The 20468-nt window shown below is 41.6% G+C and overlaps 1 protein-coding gene across 1 annotated transcript; it reads left to right on the forward strand.

Moving 5' to 3' along the window:
• Positions 1 to 961: 961 nt before the first annotated feature.
• On the forward strand, positions 962 to 20042 carry LOC128415124 (adhesion G protein-coupled receptor E3-like). Its single transcript, XM_053390990.1, has 17 exons — positions 962 to 980; positions 2005 to 2064; positions 3776 to 3832; positions 4979 to 5131; positions 5916 to 5995; positions 7258 to 7365; positions 8207 to 8384; positions 10601 to 10720; positions 11316 to 11515; positions 11871 to 12041; positions 12614 to 12808; positions 12952 to 13187; positions 13794 to 13860; positions 14619 to 14710; positions 15038 to 15206; positions 17776 to 17874; positions 19295 to 20042. Exons 1-17 carry the CDS (start codon positions 962 to 964, stop codon positions 19355 to 19357), a joined length of 2067 nt encoding a protein of 688 aa, XP_053246965.1. The 3' UTR covers positions 19358 to 20042.
• Positions 20043 to 20468: the final 426 nt, after the last annotated feature.

Below are 20468 nucleotides of genomic sequence, written 5' to 3' on the forward strand. Positions count from 1 at the left end.
CCAAGAAACAGAGTATTGTGGAAAGTAGAGTCCACCCAGGTTTGGTATTTAGGCCTGTGTTTTTTAACTTATTCAGAAGATTAGTGAATGGTGGCTCAGGGGAGGGCATTCTCTCCCTATGTTGTGGAACTCTCCATGGAAGTGTGCCTGGTGCCTTCATTATATAGCCTTTGGCAAATGCTGAAGATGTACCTCTATACTCTTGCCTTTGACATTTTTTTCGGACCCACTTTATTTCTGTGAATCTAAGTTGTTTTAAACTATTTTTAAGATTGTGTTTTAATTGTTGTAACCTGCCCTGGGACCTTAGAGTAAACGGTACATTATTATTACTACAGTGGTACCTCGGGTTACATACGCTTCAGGTTACAGACTCCGCTAACCCAGAAATAGTGCTTCAGGTTAAGAACTTTGCTTCAGGATGAGAACAGAAATCATGCTCCAGCGGCGCGGCGGCAGCGGGAGGCCCCATTAGCTAAAGTGGTGCTTCAGGTTAAGAACAGTTTCAGGTTAAGAACGGACCTCCGGAACGAATTAAGTGCTTAACCCGAGGTACCACTGTACTATTATTGTTAATAATAAATGAATGCATAATGGTATAGAGTTAGGAGTGAGGTGGTGAAGTTGTTGATGATACCAAATGGTTCAGTGTGGTTTTTGTGAAAAGCTCCAAAAGATTCTCTCCTGATGGGATGAACAGTCAGTAAAATGGCAAATGCAGCTCATTATAAGCAAGTATAAAATGATGTACCCTGGGGCGTTTTTGTTTTTTTTTGAAATTTTGCATATACTCTCAACTGACCGGGAAAGAGATCTTGGGGTCATAGTGGGGACTGAACTTGAATACTACTTATGGGAACTGTTCTAAACTTGTGGTTTCAGCATTTCTTAGTTCCTTTTTGCTTTAACTTCTAGTCACAAGCATAAACAAACCATTCATTACCTCAGTACCAACAAGACCATGAGGACCACACTTCTGGGTGAGTAGGAAATTGATAGGCTAAGACATTCAACATAAGCAAGGAGAAATAGCTCAGAGGCAGAGCAAATGCATTGCATGTAGAAAGTTGTTGATTCAGGCTGCATATGCCCCATATATTTAAAGTCATATTTAAAACACATTCGCCCCCAAATGGTTCTGGGCATGGTAGTTTATGCTATAATTCCCAGCACCACCAAGAAGCAAAAATTCTCAGGATTCTTTTCTCCCTCCCTCCCTCCCTCCCTCTCTTTTTGCAAGGGGATGTGCTTTAAGTGTGTTATAAATGCATGGTAGTATGTATGTACTGTTAGACAGGTAAGATACTAGCGGGTGATGTGAAAGACTCCTGTTTTCATTGGAGAAATGTCGGAGGTTGTGCTGTTAGGACTGGCTTGTGCAGGAACTTTCAAATTTCATTGTGAAGCGGTAAAATGAACTGCTGTGAAGACCATTTAGCCAAAGCCTCCATCACACCCCATTTCCAACTCAAGTGGCAGACTCTGATGTTCTGGGTGGTATTCAACTAAATAAAAGCACTAGTACAAGGGTAAGCACTAATGCAATTGGACCTCCCCCCTCCTACCCCTGTATGCACTGCACACTGCCCCCAACTCTGCTTTGGAGGGTTGAAGAATCCTACAGAAAAGACACAGGGGGAATGGGAGGAGAGGGGGGAACATTCTGCTGCATTGGAAGAAACCCTTGCTTTGACAGAACATTGTCCTTGGTGCTATGCCGAATACAACCCTTTGTAATTATGATTAAGATGGAAGCGGGGAGAGGAAAGGGACAGACACAAACCTGGAACAACCAAAAAACATTAGAGGAAATCCGTTTCTGCAAAATGTGAAGAAGTCTCTGGCATTTTAAAGATGAATGTACAGAATTTTATAAGGAAGAACTTTCTGCTTTAGACATTTGTTGCCTCAGCAATGTTTCTTTTTAAAAATAAAACTCAGTATGGGGCTTTCTATCCTGGCAAACAGCTGTTTTTAATATAGTTTTTTAAATATTGCTCCTAGGATTTGTTATTTGTCAAGGAATTTGTCTTGGATTTGCTGTTGTGCACGAAGATGAAAGAGGTAAAAAATATTTTCTCCTGGAGAATATTTGGAAAAATGTGGGAGCAATTATTGATTCAATTTTTACCATTGTTTACTATTATTTTAATGTTGTTGAAGAGGGCAATGTTCTTGGCCTCTACTCCTTCCAGGTATCCATCTATTTAAGAAATGTATTTAATCAAATGATCTATCAGCACATGTGATGGTCTTGCAAAAGAGTACAAATTTTGGGAAAAGGTGATGAAGGAAATTTCTGAATAATAGACCTCAATCTGTGGTTTTTAAATATTTTTATTGGTCAAATATAGACTTAATATATAACCATAACATAGGAACTGAAAGTAATGTCAAACTGCACGTGCATTGTCCTCTGTACCAGACTTTGGAATGAAAATAAAAGGGTGGAGAATTCCTGATGCATGGGTTTCACTTCAGAAGATGGCTAGCTAATTTGCAACTGCAAGATCTGGACAGAAAGTGAGATGGGGAGAATTAATATGGGCAGCAGTCAGCTCCTTAGTTGAAGCCCAGGGACAAAGGTTAATCCCTCTTTCTTTCCTTTATCTGCTGAATAGTCCATAGCATTTACCATATTTTTCTCTCTATTACACGCAGATTTTTTCTCCTAAAAAGGAAGGGGAAATGTCTGTGCGTGTTATTGAGCGAATGTGGGGGGGGGGGTCCCTGGAGCCGACTAGGGGAGCGCAGGAACAAAAATCAGCAAAAATCAAATCGTGCATTGCGTCGGAGAAGGGAATCTGAAAAGAGGAAGTTGCTGCTTTCCTGCATTCTGCCTCAGGGTCTTACTGCCCACCCGCTTGTGTTTCATTGCTGTGTTTGCTCAAACGGAACAAAGAGCAGGCAAATCCTCTCCCCTCCAGGCAAGCAGAGGGGAAAGCAGAAGCGTCCTTCCTTCTAATTCCTCTCCGTGCTCCTCGCAGGCAGCCAGAAAACATGCAGGAGAGGGGGGGGGGCTGGCTTCGGTTTGGGGAAACTTTTGCCTTCCTTTCCTCCCTCCCGTTAAACCCCTCTCCTGCATTCTTAGCCAGCTGCTTCTCTGCACACCGCTCTCATGCTCCTTGTCCCTTCTGTGTTTTTCCTTCCCTCCCCACTTAAAATGTAGTTACAAAGCATGGATCCACATGGATCCTCAGGATCTTTGGATTGGGCCACCCCAAATTCACCATCAGATCACATAGCAGCCTGCCCCCCAAAAATCACGCACCCACTGTTGCCTGGGGCTGCAATGGTGCAAAAATGTGGTTAAAAAGCATAGATCCACATGGATCCTCAGGATCTTTGCATTGGGTCACCCCAAATTCACCATCAGATCACATAGCATGTCCATGGCTACAGCCTGCCCCCCCAAAATCACGCACCCACTGTTGCCTGGGGCTGCAATGGTGCAAAAATGTGGTTTAAAAGCATGGATCCACAGGATCTTTGCATTGGGCTACCCCAAATTCACCATCAGATCACATGTCTGTGGCCACAGCATGAAGCACAAAAATGATACATCCACTGTTTCATTCAGAATTTTTTCCCTTGTTTTCCTCCTCTAAAAACGATGTGCGTGTTATGGTCAGGTGCGTGTTATAGAGCGAAAAATACGGTATATTATGTACACATTCTATCCTCAAATGCACTAGAAAGTACTTCCATGTAAACATATCTTGTTCATGGGACTCTGCTTCTTTAAGAAATGTTAACAATTGCTGTTTCTTTGTAGGATCTGGTGGTCCACGACAATGGCAATTAGATAAAATTTTGAAGCTTTATGATATAGGTATGTTTTGGACCATGTCTGCATCGTTAGCACCTGTAAATCCCATGCTGTAGCAATCGAAAGAAAGGGTCACAATGCACATTGCTCCGTGAAGTGGAGCCTGACAGGAAACAACACGGCATTTGCACTTGTTATGAATCAGCGTGTCAATGTTATACGAAGCATGTACAAACAACCCCACCACACAGTAGAATTTGCCAAAAATGTGTAGGCCATTGGCATGCATTTGATCGTCACAGTATGTACATATTAAACCATGACAGAATCAACTTTAAAGTTAATACAACAGCCTAAAGGATAGTGACCTGGGTGGCCGTGCGAACATTTCCTCACCTTGGATCAGACTGATTTAACTGACCAATTGTGTCACAAATAACTCGGTTCTGTCCCCCTCCCCCAACATAAAGCTTGTCCCTCTAACATTAAGCCCTCCCCCCCAAATAAATCCTGGCTATGCCCTTGGCTGCCACCATGTTATTCTTACTGGTATAATGATGTAGAGCCCTGACCCTCTCAGAGACTATCAAGCCAGTATAAAATGGAGAGGGTTTGAAAATATTGCATAGCTAGCTGGTAGCAGTTCTTTCTAAAAGTATTTTGCATGAAAATCAGTGAGCTCATACTGTTTATATACTTGTCATTGTGCTAGTTAGTATTGCTAAGTAATACTGCTTATATACTTGCGGATTAAATATTTGCTCCTTGTCCACTTCTTCCTCGGGTGGCGCTGTGGTCTAAACCACAGAGCCTAGGGCTTGCCGATCAGAAGGTTGGCGGTTCAAATTGCTCGGTCCCAGCTCCTGCCCACCTAGCAGTTTGAAAGCACGTCAAAGTGCAAGCAGATTAAAATGTACCACTCCAGCAGGAAGGTAAACAGTGTTTCCGTGCACTGCTCTGGTTTCACCAGAAGCGGCTTAGTCATGCTGGCCACATGACCCAGAAAAACTGTCTGCGGACAAATGTCGGCTCCCTCGGGCAGTAAAGCGAGATGAGCGCCGCAACCCCAAAGTCATCCGCGACTGAGCTTAATGGTCAGGGGTCACCTTTACCCACATCTTCCTAAGACCAACCAGTTCTTCTCTGCCCTCAGTGCAGGAGGGCACAGCTTGCCTGTGGAATACCATTTTTATGTTTTCCTCTGTTTAGTTTATGTGGATGATGAAGGCAGCACTACCATTGACAATGGCACATCCGTAGACTGTGGTCCTAATTCTGTTTCATATAATAACTCCAGCTGTGTCTGTGAAGAAGGATACAGGGAAATGACAACTTTGGGAACCAGTCAGACCAGTTGTGAGAGTAAGTGTGTTAATTCTCAGATCCTTTAAATGGCATCTACTTGAGCTGCAGTTATGAATGGAAATTTGATATTCAGCCATTGCTAATGTCATAACCAATGGCAATACTCCATTATTGTTCTGTCAATTCTAAACTGTTTCTCGGAGGGTTTTGATTGTCCTTGTTTCAATTGGCTTCTTTATTGTATGTTTTAATAAATGACATTTCATTCCTCTCTTATTGAATTGCTATTGTGTATTATAATCATGAATGAATGTCCTAATTGATTCTATAGTTGTAAACTGCTTACAAGCCATTCTGGAATGCAAGAAGTATATAAGTTAATAAATAACACTGGGGTTTTAGCCATCCCAAAGGGTAGAAAGTATTTCTTTATTATCAATAAAATCCTAATTCTGTAGGTGGAAAGATGGTGCAGCTGTCAGGATCAGAAGCCGAAGCTCTTTAGGCACAGATATCAGCAGAGGATTGCTGGAAAACCTGGTGGGTTGAGGGTGGGGGCTACAATATATTCTTCACACATAGCAGTCTTCTCTTACACATATAAGCTTAAATGATTATTATACAAAAGCAATCCATGCTAAAAGTGTTTAGTATTTAGAAGCCTAAACTCTTTTAGACCCCAGTTCAATACATTCAGAAATAACTAGAAGATATAATTTTTGATCAGAAAAAATGGTGGCACAATCTGTCATCTCCAAACACATAACAAGCACACAAATCGTACAAGTTTACATGGAGCCCATGCATTGCATGTTAGTTGTACATTATGTTTTCTTTTCAGAAATTCCCTACCACTGCCAACCAGATATTGTAAGACAAAATGGTGGTCTAGGGGTGTGTTTCAATGCAACAAAACCAGAGGTATGTGTGTTGTGATATGTGTGAAATTAACACAGTTCTGTAAATCTGATATGCTTAACCTTACTGGGTTGGTTGGTATGCTAACACTGTCAATGTTTCTTCTTTGAAATGCAAATGGTGATTCTCCCCACTAGAACAGTAGTGCTAAATGCAAATTAGATGTTTTCATTGTTAGCTAACTCACTCTCATTCTCCAAATCTGTTGAAAATTGAGGGAACTGGAGGGAAGGAGGAAATTGGACAAGGAAAATGCTTGATTCATGTTCTACTCACTCCTTTACTTTATGGATAAAGGACATTTAAAAAATGTTGAAGTGATTCCTTCCCATCTTCTGGAAATTTGTTTCTTCAGTTGGGCAGGTGGGTGGGGAAAACCATTTTCAACTGATTAGAAAAATAATTATTGGAACATAATGAAAATCCTGTGCTAAGCATGTGTAGGAGGCAACCTGCTTATGATTTCTATATGCGGCGCTAATTACTCTATATATCCTCGATATTCTCATATATATATATATATATATATATATATATATATATATATAATATTTTGTATTGCTCATTGTTTTAAAGTTTACTGGTTGTAAAATGCTTTTGTTGTATTCTATCTTTGAGACTTTTATGTTTGTCACTAATAAATGTAATAAAAATTATTATTATTATGTTCCAGACCTCACTCTGATGTTACAGAGTGTGTTAAGAAAGGGGTTGGGGGAGGGTTGTGAAAGAACCACTGTTTTTGTGAAGAGCTGCTGGAAGGAAAGGGAGGAAACTGAAATAGGTCTTATCTGCCCAACATCTCTGTGAAGTAAGTTTGGCTGAGAGATAATGGGCAGATCCACCCCATACATTTACAACGTATTCAATGGACAATAATCAACATGACTTCCTTCACAAAATCCTGGGAACTGTAGTTTGTTCAGAATTCTGCAAATTGTAGCCCTGGGAGGGGGGAACTACAGTTCCTAGAATTCTTTGGGGGAAGTAATTTGCCTTAAATGCACAACTGATCTGCCCAGCAACATGGCCAATGCTCTCCTAGTGAGCGTCATAGCTAAGAGGGGATTTGAATCTGGGTGTCTCTAATCCTAGTGCAACCATTATTACCACTATTTGGCCCAGCAAAATATTTTCTGCTCATGCCTGGGGCAATATCAGACCATTTGACGCAACCCAGCCTATACTACTTTTTTGGGGGGGTATTTCATTGTATTTCCTTGTCAGCTGATCTCTGCCAACACACATTTCTTCTCTTCTCCTAGAATTACTTCAGTCATAACATCAGTTTCTACTGCTCAGTGGTAGGGCCAGCCTTCAATGTTTTTTCATCCTTCTGTGAAAATGGCAGTGTGATACCAACTTCCTTGCAGGTAAGGCTTCCCAAGAACTGAGGCAACATTTGGCCACAGCATCTCCTTCCTGAGAAGTTCTGTGCCTTCCTGTTTGCAAGACTGTGTGGTTTCCTACTGTGTATTGTGGTCAGTGAAGGATGGGTGGCTCTATGACAGTTTACACAGACAAGGCTTTCAATGGGTTCAAAACTGTTTAATTTCAAACAAATAAAAATATGGAGATCATGTGGCCCTGAAGGTGTTATTGGACTAGAATTCCTATTATCCTTACCCATCATCCATGGGAGAGGAATACAGAAAAAAGGTAATATTTTTTGATCTTGAAGTGGTCTATGTAGTTGATATTAAATTGTAAATTTTGTTGTTGTTTCACAATTAAAGAACAGACAGACAGGTAGATATTTTCTTTTGCTCTAGGATAATGTACACCCATTGAGCCATGCAAAATCTACCATGTTATGTACATATTCTGAGAATTCATTCATTTATTTATTGAATTTTTATACTGCCCTATACCTGGAGGTTTCAGGGCGATTCACAAAAAAAGATCACGATATATGAAATCAAAATAAAAACAATAATCCAATAACACTCCCCTCCCCTAAGAGTCACATTTTAAAGGGTATAGGTCAGCCAAAGGCCTGGTTAAAAAGGAATGTTTTTGCCTGGTGCCTAAAAGTGTATAATTAAGGCACCAGGTGAACTTCCCTGGGGAGAGCATTCCACAAACGAGGAGCCACTGCAGAGAAGGCCTGTTCTCATGTAGCTACCCTCCTGCCTCTCTTGAAGAACTGATTGTAAGAAGGCAAGCAAGGTTTTGAATTGTCATGTGGTTTCTTTGCTTCTTGTAATGCTGCAGGACACAGTGGGCTCCGTTGACAAACTTCTTGTCAGCAGTTCCCTACAGAGTATTGAAACAAATGAGGAGCGTGTATCAGCTGTGACATTGGTTTTGGACGGACTGGCCTCAGCCGCAGTTGCAAAAGCTATTGCATCTCCAGAGCACCAATCTCAGACTGTGGTTACTAACTCAATAGGTAAGGAGAATTGTCCATGGCGTTTTCTTGGCAGGGATACTGGAGTGGCTTGTCAGTTCCTGCTCCAGGTGGATCACGTTTAGTCAAAACTCTCCACTATGACCTGTCCATCTTGGGTGGCCCTGCACCGCATAGCTCATAGTTTCTCTGAGTTGTTCAAGCCCCTTCGCCACGACAAGGCAGTGATCCAACTACCACACAATTGCGCTCATTTCACATGCTAGCAAGGTTATGCTTAAAATTCTACAAGGTAGGCTTAAGCAGTATGTGGACCGAGAACTCCCAGAATTGCAAGCTGGATTTCGAAGGGGCAGAGGAACCAGAGACCAAATTGCAAACATGCGTTGGATTATGGAGGAAGCTAGAGAGTTCCAGAAAAACATCTACTTCATTGACTATGCAAAAGCATTTGACTGTGTCGACCACAGCAAACTATGGCAAGTTCTTAAAGAAATGGGAGTGCCTGATCACCTCATCTGTCTCCTGAGAAATCTCTATGTGGGACAAGAAGCTACAGTTAGAACTGGATATGGAATAATTGATTGGTTCAAAATTGGGAAAGGAGTACGGCAAGGCTGTATATTGTCTCCCTGCTTATTTAAGGCTGGACTGGATGAATCCCAAACCGGAATTAAGATTGCCAGAAGAAATATCAACAACCTCAGATATGCAGATGACACAGCCTTGATGGCAGAAAGTGAGGACGAATGAAAGAACCTTTTAATGAAGGTGAAAGAGGAGAGCGCAAAATATGGTCTGAAGCTCAACATCAAAAAAACTAAGCTCATGGCCACTGATCCCATCACCTCCTGGCAAATAGAAGGGGAGGAAATGGAGGAAATGAGAGATTTTACTTTCTTGGGTTCCATGATCACTGCATATGGTGACAGCTGTAACGAAATTAAAAGATGCCTGCTTCTTGGGAGAAAAGCAATGACAAACCTAGACAGCATCTTAAAAAGCAGAGACATCACCTTGCCGACAAAGGTCCGTATTGTTAAAGCTATGGTTTTCCCAGTAGTGATGTATGGAAGTGAGAGCTGGACGATAAAGAAGGCTGATTGCCGAAGAATTTATGCTTTTGAATTATGGTGCTGGAGGAGACTCTTGAGAGTCCCATGGACTGCAAGAAGATCAAGCCTATCCATTCTGAATGCAATCAGCCCTGAGTGCTCACTGGAAGGACAGATCCTAAAGCTGAGGCTCCAATACTTTGGCCACCTCATGAGAAGAGAAGACTCCGTGGAAAAGACCGTGATGCTGGGAAAGATGGAGGGCACAAGGAGAAGGGGACGACAGAGGATGAGATGGTTGGACAGTGTTCTCGAAGCTACCAACATGAGTTTGATCAAGCTGCGGGAGGCAGTGGAAGACAGGAGTGCCTGGCGTGCTCTGGTCCATGGGGTCACGAAGAGTCAGACACGACTAAACGACTAAACAACAACAACAGAGATTTAAGAGGGCTTTCAAAGCAGCAGCAGCAGCAGCAGCAGGAGAAATGTTTTGTTTGTCTTCATTTTATATTGCTGAAACCCAGTGGATAAAATTCTGCTTCTTCTTTCCTTCCTTCCTTCTGTTTCCTTGTATTTCTGTTATGACGCTAACAGAAAGCCATCATTGGGGATTTTTTACCAACTATATTGGAAGGTTGAGAAGGAAGGTTTGGAGATTTCGAGAGATTTGTCACACATAGGGATGGAAGAGAATTCTGTTTGGTCTGCACTTTAAACAGAACATACATGATTTGCAGTTAACATACATTGAGTGGAACACAGTTAAAAACTCCCCTGCATACAAAGGGGGTTGGGGGATGAGTAAAAAATGTGTATATTAGGAGAAAATGGATGAAACCACACAAACATTTTTCTTCTTCAAAAAAAAAGTGCAGTAAATGGGATGGAACAGACTTATTATTGAATGCATGTGAAACTGACTTAAATGGAAATAAGCTGATCCATACACCCCTAGCCATTTATAGTGATGGGTGAGCTCTCAATGGCTAGATCGGGAATGAGCTAGGCTTTTTGTGAACTTTCATGGTTAGTGTTTGGAAAAGTCAGTGTTTCATGGTTTGTGTTTCATGACATGTGTGCTCCTGCCTTCATATCTGTTGTTGCAGTCCGTTCTGGGATTTGCTTTTTCATTGCCCTACAAACACATAGTTAGTCATCATGATGTGTATCTAAGAACCCATGTCTCTTCTTTGCTCATTGTAGTGATCCAAACCCACATAATCAGTGAAGAGTTTATTTCAAAAAATGAAGCTCTGCATTTAGAGGCTCAAGAAGACCAAATGACCATTGATCCTAAAGCAGTGATTGACAGGATCACCCAAGGTATGCTTTCTGCTCATTTCTCAGATAACACTTGTTCAAGATAAAGAATAGCAACTTATCACAGTGCAACTTATCACAATAGCAACTTATCACAGTGCTTCTAAATCCCTTAGAAAAGTACCTTGAATATTCTCTTTCTTCAGACACACCAAACTTTTTACTATCTTTACCATGTACTTTTAACTAGTTTCATTGACTGTCAGCATCAATTTGACCTGTATTTCTCAGCAGTAAAAAAATGCAACCTAATTGTACATATTTGAGAAGGAGGTCCAGTCTTCAGGTACAAACCACTGGCCCTGGCTGGGAAATGAGAATCTGGGACTTGTGGCAGGACAACTAGAAAATATGACTCCCTATCCCTTGTGGCTGGCATCAGGATGTGGTGTCCCTGTGAAGGGACAAACAGTGCATTGTGCAGACAGCAGCATGAGAAATTTATATGTGTGGAATTGCCTAAGGGACAATCAGATTCTCACTCCTGCAACACTCTATTCTACCAAAGAAAAGTACATGTGTGTATACCGAGGCAATCTTTGGTATGTGACATGTATTTTCACTATTCTGCCTCCGATATTCTTTCTGTCTCTTGCAGGTCCTGTCGCTGTGGCCTTTATGTCATACAGTGGACTGGGATCACTCCTGAGTGGGATTCTTCTGCAGGATGAGACTCAGCAGAGCAGGGGAATTCTGGGAGAAGTCTTCCGCATGAACTCCAGGATGCTAAGCGCTTCCACCAGCCGCTGGATGAGGAATATTTCCAGCCCTGTCAACCTCACCTTTCGTCACCTTGAGGTGAGTAAATGAATTCTGTAGAGGAGATCAGGGAAGTGTTTTTTCTGTTCATATCGTGAATATCTATTAAGATGTGAGAGAGACCCCTCCCCCAATGTCAAGGAAAATGTAGAGCTGGGACAAGACCCTCAGCTGAACTCCCTGTATACATCCAAGCTTTGCTCCCTGACACTCAGATTCACAGGCAGGTATCCTAGTTTATCAGAAATGTTGTCGTAGACATACCATAGTTCCTTCTGTTTGTCATGTATTCTTTACCTGTTACTTTGCGGCTCCTATTCTTTGCATCAGAAAGACGCATAACTTTCAGTGGACTTTCTCCAGATCTTCCTCCAACCCTTCCCCTTTCTTACAGAATAAAGTTCCCCAGGAAAAAGTGGTTTGTGTCCACTGGGACTCTGCAAGCGGAAGTGGTGCCTGGTCCCCTGAGGGCTGCCAGCTCCTCCAGTCTAACAGCACTCATTCAGAATGCAGCTGTCAGTACCTGTCCAACTTTGCTGTGCTGATGGCCCCCACTCCCAAGCAGGTAAGTCAGACTTAGGCCTGACAATGTCTGAGTTCCCTGTTGGAGGAAAGAGTGAAAGACCAGACCCTAAGTCACCACCAATCCATTTGTTTTGGGTCTTGTTATAGTACCATATTTCATGGATTAGATAGTGTGAGGCTACTCCAGAGTTAGTGGTGGAGAAACACGTTCATAGAATACTTCTGCAAACTGCTGCAGGTTTCTCTGTCATCATTAATGGTTAAAAGGGCAATTCAGACACCTGATGTGCCACACTGGTGAGGGGGTGGAATCAGGCTGAGGTGCTGCACACCAACTTTTTATTGTATTTAAGGCATAACTATTAGGTTTAATAGATAGATAGATAGATAGATAGATAGATAGATAGATAGATGATAGATAGATGATAGATAGATAGACATTTCAGCGAGATGCTCAGGATCACTTTAATTTCCCTTATGGAATCACTGGAGCTTGTGGAAGCTGAGGATTTTGTTCCTTTATGGAATCAAAATCTGCTAGATGCAGTGTAAAAAAACCATGTTTATCAAAAGTCAGTTTTTGGTTCTGAGAGCCACTGTCCTGTGTTACAGGGAGCTCTGATCCTCTCCATTATCAGCTACATTGGACTGATCATCTCGCTCATCTGCCTCTTCTTGTCCATTGTTACCTTTCTCTTTTGCCGCTCCGTCCAAAACAGCAGCACCTTCATCCACCTGCAGCTGAGTTCGTGTCTCTTCTTTGCAGACCTCATCTTCTTAATCGGAATTGACAAAACACACAACAAGGTATTTTGGCACATCCTTGAAGGATATGGCAGAGACTCGATAACTCTGCTCACTACCCCATCCAGTCATGCACTCTGATCCAAAGCAGTACAGGATTCTAGTACTGAGTACTGACAAAAGGGCGCCTTTTATTTCCATTCCAGATCCTGTGCTCGGTCATAGCTGGGACTCTGCAGTACCTCTTCCTGGCCTGTTTTGTGTGGATGTTCTTGGAAGGTGTGAACCTCTTCATCATCGTCAAGAACCTGAAAGTGGCAAATTACGGCGGTACCAGCAAGTGCATGAAGATATCCATGTACCTCTGTGGCTATGGGCTCCCTGCCATGATAGTTGGCATTTCTGCAGCAATTTCACCCGGGTCCTATGGGACCCATTATCAGTAAGTGTCCGTTTTAGAATATAGGGAGGCAGGGAGATCTGCAAAGGTCATCCTTTGAAGTCCTCTGTTTAAAATAATTGGATTGCCCATGTAACTAGTGCACCTCAATCTTGAATGTATTTACTGATGGATTTTATTATCACTCTACAGACCCAGGTTTGTGGGCTAACAGACACAAAGACCAGCTAAGGTTTTCCAAGCCCTTTCCACACACCCCAACACAATAAGGAAGTGGTAACTGTGATCTTAGTTAGAACGTCACTGGGCAGATGTGGATCCCACCTTCCCTGCAATCGCTGGATCCTCCTCCATCTATATTCAAATGGACATACTGGGCATTAGACATAAAACAGAATCAATCTGCATTGGGTTTCTATTTTCAGAATGAAACTACATTTATGAAAAAGTGTTTTTGAGGGGTATATAGTGAGGAATAGTTCCAGACTGTGTGGACTAGTTAGGGGAAAACAAACAAACAAGCTGAGTGAACACTGAATGTAGACTATATAATGTTGTGTACATGTAGCCGTGTTTTCAGGTGTAACTGCAGTTTTGGTGTTTGTGGGTTTTCCAAAAGTTATGTTGATGGTATTTCTTTTTCCTTAGCTGCTGGCTTAACCATGAGAAAGGTTTTATCTGGAGCTTCCTGGGACCTGTCTGTGCCATAATCGTGGTCAGTAAAAATAGCTCTCATTCTCTAAAAATAACAGGAAAATGGGGCAAAAACACAAGAAAACACAGACTGCTTGTTGAACATCTCCCTGCTTTATAACTGCTAAAGGAAAGGAAATCTTTTATGGGCTGAGCTGCAGAATTCACAATTCTTGTTGTCAGCCAGATCTAGGCCAGGTCTTTGGCTTCATCTAATACTTGAAAGGAGTCCTGAGAGTTACTTCTATATTTGCCCTCATGCCTTCAGTTTAATTAGTTATCAATAATGTGCAATATCTCCTTTTTGCTACACTGATATGGGCTACGAATAATTTTGCAATGTCACTAGAAACTTTTTCAAACTGATAGTGAATCTGCATCACTCATCTAGAAGCTGGATATGAATAAAGTGAATTCCAGAGAGTTTGTTCATTGAAATGTCATCCTGATTGGTTTTCACAATATTTGCGGGAAGGTTATACAATGACCCAGTTTATTATTTCTGCTTAGTTCATGGAGCAGTTACATGAGTTACCAGTACATTGCCCCATCATTTTATTTCCTGCAAAAGGTCTGGTGTGTGTGTGTGTGTGTGTGTGTGTGTGTTTTACAAGCGGGTTTATTGCATGTAAGCACCAAATTTGTTTTCATTGCCCAACATAAATTTACTGCTTTGCAATTGAACCCCACTCACAAAATGCAACAGTCCTAAGAATTATGCTTCACATTTTCCCGTGGAGCACTTTTTATCCTTTCTCAAATTATTTTTCTTTTTCTCAGATCAACATTATGTTTTTCTGCCTTATTCTGATGATCTTGCGTATGAAACTTGCATCTCTCAATTCTGAGATAACTACCCTCAGAAATACGAGGTAAGATAAACCACATAGGAGTGCAAAATCCAGCTGCCCAGTTTTAAGTGGTGATTTAAAAAACTGGACTTAGTGATTTGGCACCTGAGTTACTGGAACACTTCAGACATTATAGCAAATCTTAACTGCTTTCCATTGCTACCCACAACTTTTCCAAGTCTTATGAAGCTTTGGTTTCCTTCTATTAAACATGAGTGAAGAACATGTACTTTCAAGGACAGCCACTGAGAAAAAGAGGGTTGTCTGGGATTCGTTCAGATAATACAACTTCCCAGTACTGCCCTTACCTTTTCATGACATCCATGCTGTTGCCTTCCTCTTTTGTAGGTCACTGACATTTAAGGCAATGGCCCATGTATTCATCCTGGGTGTGACTTGGTGTCTAGGCCTCTTTCAGTTTGGCCCTCTGGCTGAGGTAATGGCATACCTGTTCACAATCACCAACAGTGTGCAGGGATTCTTCATCTTCCTGGTGCATTGCTTGCTGAACAAGAAGGTAATGTATGGAACAAGAGAGGGTAGCACTTAGAGCAAGCAATATCAAATAAAATGTGGGGCAATAGGATACAAGTGTCATTTAAATTCTACTCAATATTGATCCAGAGCAGATTCCAACATATCGTTAGCGGAGTAAAAACTTATACCTGAGGCAATGAATATTTCATCCAGCAGAGCTTCACTGCTATTGAAGGCAAATGAGCATAATGGTCTCAAATCCAATACATTCAGGATTGGCACTGTCCATAAGAAATCCAGTTGCAGCAGACTTAACTTAAACTTACAATACTTATAATAAGTCTTAAACTCAACACTAACCCACAGAACACCACACCAGACAGAAAAGAGATAGAAAGAGAAAGTAAGTGAAACCCAGGCTCCTTCTGGCCCTACTATTATAGTCTGCATGACCTTGACAGAAAGAGATAACAGAACCAGTTTAAACCAGCTGTACTCAGCTTCTCAAACATCATGAAGCTTCTTTCACACAGAGAAGCTTCAAGAATCCTCTTGAGCTAAGTAGAATAGGAAAGATCTCTACACATCAGATCAATACTTTCTGTACTAAGAAATGTAAATTGACAACAAGATATAACTTAGTGCAAATTTTCAAGGCTGACTCCTGGTGGACCGTTGAACAAGGGACAATTTTGTTCCTTGCTCCTGCAATACTCACTCCAAAGAAACAGAATGAGATTGGCAGCCAATACTGAGCAGATCAGCTCTGCAAGTGCACTTTGGGTTCAGAATCAGAAACTTCCTTCCTCCTCCTCCTCTTATGACTCCCCAATGACCATTTATATTGCTACTACAGGTATTCAGAACTAAACTCCTCACTTTTGACAGTGTTTGTCCCCTTCCTCCTCTTAACTGGTGCAAGTGGAATGACTTTATGAAGCCTAATTAAGAGTATATAAATCACATCGAACAATTTGCTTCCATTTGGCTGGCTGTTACATGCATGCAATAGAGGTTATGCTCTAGTGCAGGGATGGGGAACCAACAGTCTGGGAGCTATTCTGGGTTTATTAGGTATCCAATTTGGCATGTGAGGAGGTCATTTCCCCCAAAATGCACCCACCTACCCATCAGGTGATGATGTCAGATGATGGTTGGGAGGGCAATGTTTAATCCTGCCTTGGCTGTGTACCCTGTTCCCAGGAGGAGAAAGGTTCACACAGCCAAGGCAGCAGGGTTTAATCTCCGCTCATCGTCTGATGAGTAGGGATTAAATCTTGCTCAAAAGCACTGTTTGAAGCAGCTCATGCTTCTATGAAGTGAGTGGCTGGGCAACTGTGACAATACCCTCCCCCAGTGGTGCTGCTGCTGCCTGCCTGCTTGCATGGGAAGCATGCAAGCTACTTCAAATAGTGCTTTTGAGAAACACTTTGAAGTAGCCTCCACAATCCTCTTTCAGCTCTAATGTCGGTGCAGAAGCTGCCTTAAAGTGCTTCTTAAAAGCTCTGTTTGAAGCATCCTCATCTCCATGCATTTGTTTAAAGGTTATTGCAGCGATGGTAGATGGTAAAACTTAATCTGTGCCATTCTGTTTTCTTTCTTTTTGTTTCACACTCTCATCTTCATATAACCTAATTAAGAGTGTATAAATCACTTTTAATAATCTGTCCCATTTTGCTTGCTTGTTATATGCATGAAACATAGGCTATGCTCTAGTGACTGCAGAGTCTAGGAGGATTTGACTGAGGCTAGAACTTTAGTCAGCAGCTAGCATCTGCACTACTCTGTTCCCTCTTTTTTTCTTTCTTTCTGGCAGTTTTTCCACTCTCCATTGTGCAATCAGGCAATACTGGAGTTCTCATGAGTAAGGACAATGAGCACAACCCTGAGATTTATTTTAGAGAAGCAAGGAGAGGGAAGACAGGATGTAGTTAAGAGAGGGCCTGAGAGTTAAGATGAGAGACAATAGGTTGAGAGTGGGGAGAAGCAGGAGAAAACTGAACATTGTGAATGTATTGGAAATGACACAAAGGATGTGTGCTAGAAGGAAAAGCATACAGCCAATGAGACACATGAAAGGAGATGTGGTGTTGGCTAGAGAGGCTCATTCCAGAGATAGATCAGAAAAAGAACAATGGGCTCAACAGAGACAGTTCAGACCTGCAGCTGTGAATCACTGAGTGATGAGGCATCAAACAAAGTGTTAACAAGTGATGTACAAGTTTAGGTAAAACAGCCCTCTGTGGAGGATGGGGTCAAAGACAGGCCCCAAACAGGGAATACTAAAGATGGATATCAAAGGAGGCACTGAGAAAAAGAGGAAACTATGGTCACTAGTGTGAATACTGAAGTACTCAAGAAGGAAGGGCATACATCAAAATCTGAAAGGAAAAATCAAATAGGAGAGGGGCAGTGGGGAAGAAACAAGCATATACTTCAAAAGGAAAATTCGTTTGCGGAAATTGTGACATGGGGCAATTAAATGGGGAGAGGAGAAAGGTTAGATAGTCACAATTGTCAGCATCATTTGAGAAGAAGGGATGCAAGGGAGTGTTTTTATGGGGAGACTAGAAATCTTTTCCTAGTAGCTTTGTATTTTGAATCCTCAGGTAAGAGAAACATACTGGCGTTTGATTTCTTGCAAGAAAGATATCGAGCCTCCTGCTTCTGACATGACGATGACTTCTGTCCCCATCACCAATCCCATGGTAAGAAAGGTGCATAATCCAGATATCTTAGCAATAATGATATGGTTACCCTTGCTTCCGCCATGTATTCATGGCATTCCATTGGATATCTGCACATTTAGGGGGCAGATATGCTTCTCCAGCACACGCCACACTCCTAGTAGAAACATAATATCTCCACAGATTGTAGCTGGGAGAAGTTAGCTGGGCCATCATCTGGGTATCATATGCCTGGCTAGAAAGAGTAATGCTGGTGCAGGTTCTGAGATGTCTATGATTTCTGTACCTGTCAGTGTCCCCATGGTAAGACAGATGCATGATCCAGACATTTTCTCTAACCAGCAGTGATATGGTTAACCTTACATCTCTCAGCCCCTAATATTCACAGAATTTCACATTCTTAGGACATCTGCCCTTTATAGGTGACAGATTTGCTTCTCCAGGGCATTTGTTCCTCCTACTATGAAATGCCATCTATTCACAGATAGCTGAGCTGTTGTGGGATTATTGTATACCTGGCCAGAAAGAGCAATGCTGGTGTAGGCTGTGCATGATGTTGTACCTTCATTTCTGGGAGTTTTTCTCCACCTTTCTGGTTCAGCAGTAAATTGCTGAGTCAAGTGAAACCTCGATGCAACCTCGATGAACTCTAGAGAGCAATCAGAGCTCTGCCTGTAATAAAAAACATCACTTTGACCTGTGCTGTGCTGCACATTTTGAAACTTTCTTTTTCAACCATTCATTGCATGAGAATGAAAGACTCCCAAAATATCATGGGGGTGGAGAAAGGAAATTTCTTGGAAGTTTTGAGAGGGGTTTCCTTTCTTTAACTTCATCAGGTGGCCAAAGGTTTTCTTTTTTACAAGCTTTTTTTATTTTAATCCCATTCTGCTGAAATGGTGCAAAGCTCTTACTGCAGCTTCCCAATGGCCACACCCACTGGAAGGGAATTTCAGCCCAGCCTTAATTTCAGGCTCATTTTTTAATAAACGATTTGGTTTATAACCCTAGTACTGATCACTGCCTTGCAGGGTTTAACAGAGAGGAACATGGTGGGAGGAACATGTTGTTCATTGTGCAGCCTGGAGCTCGCACAGCAATTGCGCCCTAATTGGTCCCAATACCATCGCGTGATTGCAGTGCAGCCAACTTGGGATGCAACAGATTTTATAGATCCAGTATTTCATGGAATGTTTCGTAGGAAATGTGTTCAGATATTATGGATTACAGTTTTTAAAAGGACTGCTTTTTACTATTAGAGTTGCAGGTTGAGTGTTGTAGAAAATTCTCCCTGCTGTTAAATGCTGGTTTCTTAAAGGCTGAAGTGGCTGATAGGTTTCTGTGTTAAAGGTAGACAGACTCACATATTCTGAATTTCACACTCTTTTGCTTATGTATCATAGCCTGTGACCCAAGGAACTTCTTTCCTTATCTTTTCCAGAGTAAAAAGGAAAGCACTGCTTCAGGGAATCAACAGATGGTGGGATGGGGGGCAGAGCCATAATCAAATACCATGTTTTGGTCTCTTCCTTCTGCATCCAAAATACAACTGAATGAAACTGGACGAACTACAGGAATTTTTCATATCCAAGCAATTATTCCTTGTTTGGTTGCCTTCCAGCTTTTTAAGGTGCCAGGATTAAAAAAATCCATGGAAATCCTCATATTCAAGACATTTCCTATTGCTATTACGATACACTGTAGATCTCAAACACTCCTGTTGCCCGTTGAAGTTTTAGGTAATAGAACATGGTGATCTTAACAAAGCAATGGACATTGATTGAACCAACAGAGGAGAAGACTCATGGCTGTCCCTGGGACTGCTTCATAGTGCCTTGGCAACAGTACCCTAATGGCAATAACTACTTACTTTAGGTAGCACTGATCAAGCCTGTACCTATATATTCATATTCATATTCTGGCTGAGGCCTTTGAGGCAAATTTTCCTTCTAAACCCAGGTTCTCAGAAATATTTGGGAACAGAAGAAAAGCTCAGCTAATAATTTCACCTGCTGTCACTTGAGATGAAATATGTATACATATATGCATACATACACAAATACGATGATTATTGAGTGTGGAGAGAGAGAAAAACACCAGGAAACACTGAAAATGTTTGTTGTTGTTTATTTTCTTTCCCTTTCCTGTCCCCCTTGCTGACATCGGAAATGGCGTCCTATCTTAATTCAGATTAACTATAGGATTTCACATATGAATCGCAAAAAGCAAAACCTTAGCTTTGGGACAGTTTATTAATTTGAAATTCATAATTTTCAGATTGTATACTCTATGCCATATTAGCACTCACACCTGCAGGTTCTTAAAAGACATCATCCAGATGCTTATTTTAAAACAACACAATTGGAATAACTACTATTAGCTCGAATATCTTGCTATGAAGTTAAAATGAAATTTGGGTAAGCTGATTACATGAACAGGCACAATTATTCTAGGTTGCTTTGGCAGCAAAACCTGTCTGTTTGCCCTGTCAAATGTACTATCATATTCTCAAAGGTGCTTGTTGAAAGCCTTTGAAGACTTGAGACACTGCTGCCAGCACGAGCCTCCGAGTGACCCAAACCTCAGTCCAAATACCCCAAACCTATATCTGAGCC

This window comes from Podarcis raffonei, chromosome 6, assembly GCF_027172205.1.
Source record: "Podarcis raffonei isolate rPodRaf1 chromosome 6, rPodRaf1.pri, whole genome shotgun sequence".
In the NCBI taxonomy this organism is placed as follows: domain Eukaryota; kingdom Metazoa; phylum Chordata; class Lepidosauria; order Squamata; family Lacertidae; genus Podarcis; species Podarcis raffonei.